Source organism: Rhea pennata, chromosome 28 (assembly GCF_028389875.1).
Source record: "Rhea pennata isolate bPtePen1 chromosome 28, bPtePen1.pri, whole genome shotgun sequence".
Taxonomy (NCBI): Eukaryota; Metazoa; Chordata; class Aves; order Rheiformes; family Rheidae; genus Rhea; species Rhea pennata.
The window spans coordinates 3,592,547-3,603,146 of NC_084690.1; the positions used below are offsets into that span (position 1 = coordinate 3,592,547).

The 10,600-nt window shown below is 53.1% G+C and overlaps 1 protein-coding gene across 4 annotated transcripts in view; it reads right to left on the minus strand.

The window, feature by feature from the left end:
* The window catches only part of PPP3CC (protein phosphatase 3 catalytic subunit gamma), a 38,221-nt gene extending 29,128 nt beyond the window's left edge, over window positions 1-9,093 (minus strand). For all 4 annotated transcript variants that reach the window (XM_062596689.1, XM_062596687.1, XM_062596688.1 and 1 more), the window contains exon 1: window positions 8,877-9,093. In XM_062596689.1, the coding sequence (XP_062452673.1) occupies window positions 8,877-8,928 (52 nt within the window). In that variant the 5' untranslated portion in view covers window positions 8,929-9,093. The remainder of the gene's footprint in view (window positions 1-8,876) is intronic.
* Window positions 9,094-10,600: the final 1,507 nt, after the last annotated feature.

The following is a 10,600-nucleotide window of genomic DNA, read 5'->3' on the forward strand; positions in this document are numbered from 1 at the left end:
TCTCGCCAAAGCACTCCGCAGCTTAAGGAGGGTGGCTCCAAAATGCATTTGGCGGGCACTGAACCTATTTCCCCAGCCTCCTCAGGAACAATACAGACATTAAAATTGTACCTGCTTGCAAGGGTCTCATTAAGTTAAACAGTGTCTGCACTGCTATGCATAGGTCCATCTCTTAATGACTGGTGCTGATGCGGATTTACTTGGGATTGTCATTGAGACAACCTGACCAGAGCCAACTACTATGCAGGTAACAGAGGCTCCTTACCCTGCTGAGTGCCAACTCACCAGCTACCACAAAGGAGAGCGCCTAAGCCCTGAGGACTAACCTGAATAAAAATCTCCTCTGAGACAGCCAATGTCTATAGACTTTCTGGCAGTCAAAAATATGCATATTCCTACGAAATGATCACTCACTAGCACACCGACCACAGCAGACCTGTCACCTTCCCTTCGCCTGTTCCATCGATGCGATGTTCTCCTCAGCTGACTTGAGAGGGTCACTGCTAAGCTTGAATAAATAAATAAAAAAAAGGAACAAGAGAAAGCCTGAAGTCTACAGCAAACAGCTGCAGCTCCTTAAAAAAGTGAGCTCACCAAAGGAGACGAAAGGGGATTCCTAGATGTCAGCAGGCAGGGAAACTCACCACCTGCTTTCACAAGGTTAGCAAGCTGACAGCTAGGCCACTAATAGATGATTAATATAAGAACAGTAGGGTCTTTGTGTCAAAGACAAATTCCCCACCTGCTGGTAAATGTACATCCGACCCTACCAACAGCGAGCAGAACAGGGGGAGTGGGTGCTGGCTCCAGTTTTAAAACCGCTCCAAGTGGACATGACCCTGCACATCGCGTACTTTCAAGATCTCACGCAGGACAAGGCTGTAGGCATTACACGGCCTGCTCCACCTGGAAACCTAAACAGAGCAGCATCCAGAAGCCCTCAGTCTGGAGCACAACCACAGCGAGGGAAGGTGCAGAGCCCAGCCGGCAGGCCTCTGATGCAGCGACTGTTTCACTGCATCCAGCAAGAGGTGGTCGCACCACCGCTAACGAAGAATTCAAGTACTTGCAGTCACCACTGCAGGAAAAACGACCAGCTCCACACAGTAAAATCACAACAGCGGTCTGGGTTTCTCTTTTCTTCCCACCTCACGCCTTACTGCTTCAACCTGAGCTACAGTCCCACTGGATCAAAACAAGGCTGCTAAAAGCATTTCTAAAATGCCTTGCGATGTGCATACTCCAGTGTCCGACATTTATACCCGCACATCACCTTGTAACCACCGCACAGAGACGCAGCCCGTCTGAAAGGTGCTACGAGCTAATTAAGATCTTCCCAGTGGCCACATTGCAGATCAGCAGTTTTCTTGCAAACAAAAGGGCAGGTAGCCTGGTAAGTGGGCTTCTTCAAGCCCTAAGGACACTTGCACAGAGGTTACACCTGAGTCAGGCCGACGTACGCATAACCAAATCATTTTAAAGTGAAAATCTGCCCTATGCTATTTAAAAAAAAGTGTCAAAAAACAAATGCAATCTTTGCTGCAGACCTTTGTGCAACAGGGATAGAGTTCAATGACTTGAGCCCCCAACCAGTGCTGCACTGGAAAATAGTCCTCTCTGCACTTCTGCTAGGGTCTTCCTCCAGGAACACTTTGTGTTACTTCAACTTTGGAATAATATTGTTTGGAAAACCATTTTAACCACGCTCACTATCTCTTACCAACTTACAAAAGGGAACATTTTCTAAAGGAGGCTAGGGAGCTGAGCACTCTTAGTGGGGTTACTTTTGGAGCACTATCAACATTATTTCTTCCTGCTGCTGGGAGAAGGGAGTATTCAAGATTATAGGAAAATCATCCTGAACCACTTGTCTTACATGAGAGGAGATCACTGTGCTCTCTCACCATGTTTGGCTTGGGGTAGGGAAAGTGCTTTGAATTTACATCTTAAAGCCATCACTGCTGCAAAGGTATTTACTGAAGGGGGAGAAGCACTCAGAAGTCAAGAGACTGATTTAGATTTCCAGATAGATAAAACCAACAAGCCCTATATAAGCAGCATACCCAGGCTCCCAGCTGGAGGGGGTCACATTACTCAATACACTCACATCCACCTCTGCTACTAATGGAAACACAGCGAGATCCTATTATGGCTTCATAGCTGGAGATGCTGCAGTTAGAGAAACCAGTGAGATTTTGCTTCGGAGGCTGGAGGTTTGAAGTCAGAGTGCAGCCCAGATAGCGTAACAATCCTCCTCCCTGCCAGCGAAATCTTTAAAAGCCACAGAACAAGATTTTATTTTCCTACTTCTTTTGAGCACCCTCCGCATTCAGGAGTGCCTACCACCCCTCATCCCAAACCTCCCCTCCGGTCCATGCCACCCACCCGAGAAGCCTCCAAGCAGAGACTGCTCTCAGTGCTGGGCTGTTCCCTTCCTGCACGACCGACAGAGTACCAAGCTAAGAGCCACTCCTTGCCCTGAAGGGTGTTCACAGCACACCTGACGCAAGTCTCAGCGTCTCGCATAGGCTGTTCGGTACAGCCACACCAGCATAGCGGTTCGGAGCCAAGTCTTGCATTATAGGATAACGCTGATGCCTTTACGTAGTCTGTTTCCTTGCTCCCGCTGCTTAATGATGTCTAATTCCATTAGCATCCAAGACATTAACACACTGTACAGCTAGTAAATATACCCGGCATCCCAACACCGTCTTCAGAGAAGCGCACGGGATCAAGTGGGAAACACCAGAAAACCACACAGGCCACAAAGAAACCTGCACAAAATACAGGGCTCCAAGCAATGTCTTTACACTAGCACTCGGCTCTGCCCTGAGCAGGACCCCAGGATTTACCTAAATAGCTCTGTTCATCACCAACAGCCCAGTGTTCGTTACTATTTTAAGCCAGCACCCTGCCCTACTTCTTACAGACTCGATTCCCAAGTAACAGACTGCCTTCCTCTCCTACCCATAAAAACCATCTAAACACCAAAAAATTACAGGCAGAAGAGAAATTCCTCTTGACTCAGCTCTCTTATTAAATGAAAAATACTATTTCGGCACGACACCTAGCTAATCTGAGCTCATTTGTTCCAACTGTTACAGGACGGGCCCTCCGAGCAGCAGGCACAGCCTTTAACGTGGGGAACGGCATTAACCTTTCACAGGCTGGTATCCAGAGAGCAGGCAGGCAGGAAAACCACGGAAGGGCTCCGGACACGCGCAAGTACCTGCCCTCACCTCCTCCAGGAGCGCCAGCACCGCTCGGAGCAGCGCGTATTGTTCTCAGAAGAAATGAAGACAACCCAATCTTATTTCCCTGACGCCTCATCGAAGTTTTCTAAGCGGTTTCGCTACCCAAGGCTAGCATTAGGTTTTGTCACCGGCGGTGGCATTTCAGTTAATTAGCACAGAACAGAACATTTATATCACAGGCTATGACGAGCGCCTGCTTGGAGAAGTTTCATACGTGAGACAATGGCACCACTGGCTTTGCTCAGAGCAGGCAGGAGATGCATGAAGCTCGTTATAGCTGAATCCCTTGCACTGCCCCTGATGTTTGAGGAAGTGCCACTGAGCACTGTATTTGACTTCTGATTCATTTTTGGATGAAGTGCCACATGATCTGACAAGAGCAGCACTAATTGCGCAACAACCAGTCTAAGCACAGGCAGAAAACTGTTCCTTCCCCCAGCACACTGCATTTAAAAAGAATGAAGCATCTTTCATGCAGGAAAGACCCCCAAACAGCAGATTCCCAATTAAGAAGTACTCTGAGAGATCCCTACAGAGCTCGTGCTATTAAGGGCTAACTACGCTCGAGACCTTCTTGAGCTTTGTCCAGACAAGTTGCTATACCATGACACAACTTGCTTTTTAGAGATCTCACCACTGCATCTTGACTCAGATGGCATTTGCACTTTTACTCTGGTGCACCCAAGGCCTGAGAGCATGTGCCTTGGCCTTTATCCCCATCTGTAGCTATTTAGCAGCTCTTACTTTCCCAAGTAGTGCTTATAAGCTATAAAATGGCTACATTAGACAAAACAAAACAATTAAGGCATTACAGAAGACAAATATTATATGAACAGCCATTACAGTGATCATCCTACACATTTCTTCTTTTCAATAATGACAATTTTGCTTATATTTAAGCCTTGCCTAAGCCTTTACTTGCTCTGCATGCAATTACAAAGCTACCTTGACTTTTATATCAGTCCTCCTCATCTGCAGAAAGCCTAATGCTTAACCATTCAACTGCATTTAAGGAATGACAGCTTATACTGAAAACAGGTAGAAAGAGAGCCGCATATTTTTCATAAAGTGAAAGTCTTCAGGCAGCAAGATAAACTAGCACATTCTATCCACTTGGTAGCAACTTGATTGAGGGAAGTTCTTCAAAGCCTCAGAAGACAGCATGTATCGATCTGACGTTGGTTTTTGGCTTCCCAGGGGGAAAGCTTCTGTTGAAGTCATCCGGAGCTTCTCTGAATGAATGCTATGGGTTAAGACTCTGTGCTTCTAACGACAGCTCCATCACATTAAAAAGGCATGCACATGCTATGCAGAGAGAACAAGATGAGCAGTTCTTCATGCATTTTCTATTCAAGCATGGCTTCACCTGAGCTGAACTAGACATGCATGATCCAAACTAGACATGCAGAAAGGGCCCTGGAAAAGCCAATGTGCTTAGGAAAGGACAGTAAAGCGCAGACTGGGAAAGGCAGCACATCACTTGTTTACAGGACGCTTTAGCTATGCGATCCCCAGCAGCCTAGGAGCCGCTCAACACCAGTCCCAGCCTTACCATCAGCACAGCTCCTCAGGGTCAAAGCACTGCCAGTGGCTCAGTCTTACCCCTCTACAGAGCAGCAATAACACAACACTTCTTCAGAAAAGGGTGCAAATTTGTACAAGTACTAAACAGTATTAGTTTAGGCATGTCATACTGATTATTGAGAAACATGCAATGGCGAAGGCAGCCAAAAAGAGAGCACCAGATTGTAGCTGTTCCATCTTCACTACCTCTGTAACAGTGTGACATCTTATGAACTCACAGATCTAGAAGACGCTCCAGATCCTTTGCTTTGACTTGGCCAAATGTCTGAATACCAGTACCCTGTTCTTTTAAAGATTTTTTCATGAATGCTATTGCAAACACAGTAATTTGGGTTGCCTTCTGCACTTCAGTCATGCTCATGTATACCCTTGGACAGGCCAATCGCAGCAGACAGCTATGCTTGCAGTCACCGTTACTCCCCCAGTGGAAGTTACACCTTGCAGGCATGTTTGCTGAAGGTGGAATGAAGCAGAATTACTGTAAGAAAAGTCTCCAATGGCTTGTTTTTACTCCTTCTTATTTACCAAAGGAAGGAGTCCCCCACCATGCCCAAGTCCTGACCTCAAGAGTCCAGTCTGGGTATGAGAGAGGAAGTCTGCCCTGTGGCATGCTCCATCTCCATGACCCTTTGAGCATCAGTTTCACCCGAAGCTCTGCACCAGGGCCATTACGGTACCCAAAGCATCACACACCTGCCTGCAAATTTGTATAGCATTTCACTAGCTGTGGCGCTCTCAGCAAAGTCAAGCCTTTTTGGCAACACAGATAATTAGCTATGCAAACGTAGACCTAGCTATGCAAAATCACGCCAATTTCCAGCATAACTGCCCCAAGTGCTCTCACAGGGACACCAACTTTGAAAAATAACGATCTCTGTTAACAACAGCAAACAATCTGCTGGTACACTGGGCCATTTAAAAGCAATTCTTGACATATCCAAAAATTAGAGATTTTAACAATGAACTTGAAGTTACCTGAGTACAAGTTTAAGCATAAAACTGGAGCAAATGGAAACACTGTATTCCCTCTTATAAACATAATTACAGTTAACATTTCTGCTGGGCTCTGGAGACATAAATATATAGGTTAAACATAGTTAAAATTCTACATCCTACTTAATTGTAGGCATTTTCAATTGAAGGAAATTAGCTTTTACCTTCAGGTTTAAATTATTAATAACTGCGAACAACATCACCACCTTTAAACAATAATCACAGTTAAAGAAGAAGAAACTCCTGCCCAAATTTTCTAGAATCTCTCAAATTAGTGTCCCAAGCATACCTGGGGGGAATCATGCACTCTCCTCGAGAAGCTCGCGGGGCACGCGCTCTCGGCCGCGGCGCCGAGACTGCCGGCACGCGTTTGTGCGCCCAGCGAGCAGGCTGTCTCCGTGCAAGCTCCAGCGAACACTGCACATCTCAACCCCACCTGGCTCCAGACTAATTAGCGACGGCCACTCCCAGCTCAGGCCGTGCGGCCGTGGGGCCCTCCGTGCACAAGGCGCGCAGCGCCGGCGTCGAACCCGTCCACGGGGTTGCGAACAGGATTTCGCAGAAATGAACCTGAGAGCTCAGCTACCAAGCGCGCCAGCATAGCGTGGCGGTAGAGGCGACTCGGCTGAATCATAATGGCTGCATTGACATTACCTTCCCCAAACGAGGCCAACCTAAACACACGCAGCTGCCTGGGATTTAGCAGGAGATTTACAGTTTGCACTGGCCACTCAGACTGCCCGAAGACCAATAAATCATAAAGCCACACACGGCTCTGGAGAAGACCCCGGATCCTGCAAACATATCAGAATTTCAGCCTTAATTCTCGCAGCAAGCTTAAACCAGCCCACAAAAAGCCCCCCAGGCTGCACACAGCTAACCAAGCCCCGGGAGCCTCAAAGTCCAGGCTGCCATCCTATTCCACTTTCCCTTCATTTAAGGCCACAGTTATTAACATCTGAACATGTGACCAGCCACATGACAGGCTAAAAAAATCACTTGGACCAGTTCAGAGTAGAAGGTAGAGATGACAGCATGCATCTATCGGGTGGGCACACCTCCATACCCATATATATTATAACCATTCTTGGGAAACAGCTCCTTTAATCAGAGGGCTTAAGGCAGTGTGACTGCCTACAACAATTCAAGCTGCCCAAGCGAGTAGCCTTGTGCAGTTGTATAACTTAACTGCGGGGTGCCTCTTGGCTGCAGAGGTGGGTGCTGAGCAAAAGTTTAAGCAAGTGAATGCGTATAGTAGATGTTCCCCAATGCGTGGGTATGATAGATGGCACCAGATCAATTAGGGCAGCTAAATGCACATCATACAAGCCTCCTCCTAATCCAGGAGTTTCTCAGCTAACATATTTCTCTCCTCATTAACTGCTTCGGTGTCTTCTGCTCTTTCAAAAATAGTACCTACTATAACGGGTCCTGAAGAGGGGGCCAGCTGGCATCAACCTCAGGGCATCAAAAGCGCTAACGCAGCTTCGGGGGAGGCAAAACACAAGCAAACAGGCACGGAGCTGCCAGAATTAGGGCAGGGCCAGTTCTTTGCCCTCTCCTCCTTTTCTGGGGGGAGGGATCTGAAGCCCCCCCCACCCTGCAGCAAGGCCTCAGCACCCTGCATCCAGGAGCAAGGCCCCCGGGTGCACAGAGAAGCACGTGCTTGCCTTTGCCTCCCTGCCCGAGACCCCGCAGGGAGGACACCCCCAGGGCAGGCGCCGCTCCCCAGGCCTCCCCCCACCCTGGAATGGAGATCCCCCCCTCCCTCGTCAAGCAGGGAAGCTCAGCCTCCCTACCCACCCCACCGCCCTGCAAGGCGGGGGCCTCCCGTGCCCCGGTGGGGTGCACTGCCCTCGGGCAGGGGGTGTCCTCCCCCCCCCACATGCAGTCCCCGACATATCACCTCTGCAAGGCACCTCCACCCCTCCACGTTGCACCAGAGGTGGATTTGCACGTCACCCACCCCTCCTCAAGACCAAGGGTGCCCCCCAGCATGCTCCCCTGCCCCTGAGCAGGGGTGCTCCATCATATCAGCCCCCCAAAACCAGAGGTGACCCCCAACATCAGGCTCCCCCTAGACCAGGGGTGCTCCCCCACAGCGGGCTCCCCCCAGACAAGGGGTCTCCACACACACACACATCAGGCTCCCCCAGACCATGGTACCCTCTGCCCGCTCCCCCAAACCGGATGTGTCCCCTTATGCACTGGACCCTCCCTTTAAAACAGGGATGCCCCCCCCCATCAAGCTCCCCTAGACCAAGGGTGCCCCCACACACATCAGGTCACTGCCCCCCTGCAGGGTGATCCTCGGGGGGGGCCCTCAGAGCAGGAACGCCCTTGGGGTGATCCCCAATGCTCCGCCAGCCCAGATCCCCCCCCAGGGCTGATCCCCAGGGATGATCTCCCCCCAGGGCCCCGTGGAGCAGGACCCCCCCCCCCCGGGGTGATCCCCCAAGGTTGCTCCCCACGGAGCAGGACCCCCCCGGGGTGATCCCAGGGTTGCCTCCTCCCGGAGTAGGACCCCCCCCCTCCCGAGGTGATGCCCAGGGCTGCCCCCCCAACCCGAGACAGGACCCCCCGGGGAGGATGCCCAGGGCTGCCCCCCCCGATGCAGGATCCCCTCCCCCAGGGGGGATGCTCAGGGCTGTCCCCCCCCCCGGGGGGTGATCCCCAGGGCTGTGTCCCCCCCCCGGGGCAGGACCCCTTGGGGTGATCCCCAAGGCTGTCCCCCCCCCGGGGGGTGATCCCCAGGGCTGTCCCCCCCCCTTGGGGCAGGACTCCTTGGGGTGATCCCCAAGGCTGTCCCCCCCCCGGGGGTGATCCCCAGGGCTGTCCCCCCCCCTTGGGGCAGGACTCCTTGGGGTGATCCCCAAGGCTGTCCCCCCCCCGGGGGTGATCCCCAGGGCTGTCCCCCCCCCTTGGGGCAGGACTCCTTGGGGTGATCCCCAAGGCTGTCCCCCCCCCCGGGGGGTGATCCCCAGGGCTGTCCTCCCCCCCGGGGCAGGACCTCCCCCTCCCCCGAGGGGAACCCCGGCCCCTCACCCTTGACGATGCGCTCGGTGGTCGGCAGCTTGTTGTGGCCGCGCCCGGACATGGTGGTGCCGCCTGTCCCGTCCCCCTCCCCGCTAAGGGCCGGCCTGCGGCCTTCCCCCTCCCCTCGCTACGAAAGGAGGGGGCGCCCCGGGATGCTCCCGGCGGCTGAGCGGGCCGCGGCGGCGGCCCGGGGATCCGCTCAGCGTCCAGGCGGCGGCAGCTCCGCGGTCCTCCCCACCCCCCTCCCCCCACCGCCACACCGCCCTCCTCCTCCTCCTCCTCCTCCTCCTCCTCTCTCCCCCCACCACCTCCGCGCTACTGCGCAGGCGCCGCCCCCCTCCCGCACCGCCCCTTCCCCGTGCGCCTGCGCGCCAGGCCTCGGCACCGCCCCCTCCCCGCTTGGGCACTGCCGGCCGCGGGGGGTGGGGGGAGTGGGGGGGTGGGGGGAAACGCGGCCGCTCTGCGCGTGCGCGGCAGGGAGCGGGCGGTGGCGACGGCGCCCCGCCGTCACGTGGGCCGGCGGCGGGGGCCCCGCCCCCTTCCCGCCGCCATCTTGGAGGGGAAGGGGCGCCGTTGCTAGGCGACGAGCGCCAGGCCTGGAGGGCCTGAAGGCCTCGGGGCCCGGGCCCGGCGCCGGGGGCAGCCCCTGAGGATGGAGGGGAGCCGCATCCTTCTTCCCTCCGCCCGCGCTTGGGCACAGCCCCGAGCGAGCCCGAAGCTACCCACAGCCTCAGCAGGGCATCCCCTGGCCCAGCGTTGGCCCCCCCCGGGCGTCCAGGGCCCTGGCAGCGCCCGCTCCAGCTGCCGCCTGGCCTATTTAAGGGCCACGTCACCGCAGTTGGAGGAGGTGGGGGCAGGCGGTAAAAATAAAATGCCACCACATCCCTTAAGCAGCACAGATTGGGAAATGAAGTACTCAGAGTACAGAGTTCGCAGGGCCGTGTTAAACCAAACAGCTTGTACGCGCCTCAGCATATGTGCGACTAAATAAAAAAAATGCTACGTGCATACTTGAAATAGCAAGAAACTCTCACTTTGGCTAGGGAATAAGTTTCAACTGAAACAAGCAACAATTGCTGGATTTAACCTTTCTGCTGTGATGGGTAACTAAATTCACATACGTTCATCAAAACAAGGGGATTTTGCAGCGAAAAAAAAAAAAAGCACAGGACAAACTCCCAGTGGAGGCTGAAGCAGAGGAGAGCGGGATGGGAAGCGCGAGGTTCCGGATGAGGAACTCCTTCACTACAGTGCACACAGAGCATTTCTATCAGGACTGTCAAAGCGCTCAGACATCTCCAAGAGGACCAGGGAGGATAAACAGCTACTCAGATTTGTACTGTAACCTTTCTTTTTCAAGCAGTATTAAAAAAAAAGGCATTTCAAGGTTTTCTCGCTTTAAGTAAAAAAAAAAAAAAAAAAGCCTTTCTAAACTCGCATTTGCCTCTCAGATGTGGCGGCACCAGGCTAAGCGTGTAAAAAGGCCAGGGAGAGCAAAGCAGGCTGCAGCGATCCATGCTTTTTTTCGGGGGGAGATGAGGGGGAAGCAAGGACGCAAACCTGCCGTTGCGAGCCAGGAACGCGCCGCACATCCCGCAGCCCCCGGGGCAGCACGCCGAAACATCATCAGCGCCTGAGAAAAGAGCTTTTCGAGCCCAAAGGGCTGCTTGAAGAACACGCCACGTGGGCAGGAGCGCGGGGGGCCGAGGGCGCCCGGGCGGGCAGGGGCACGG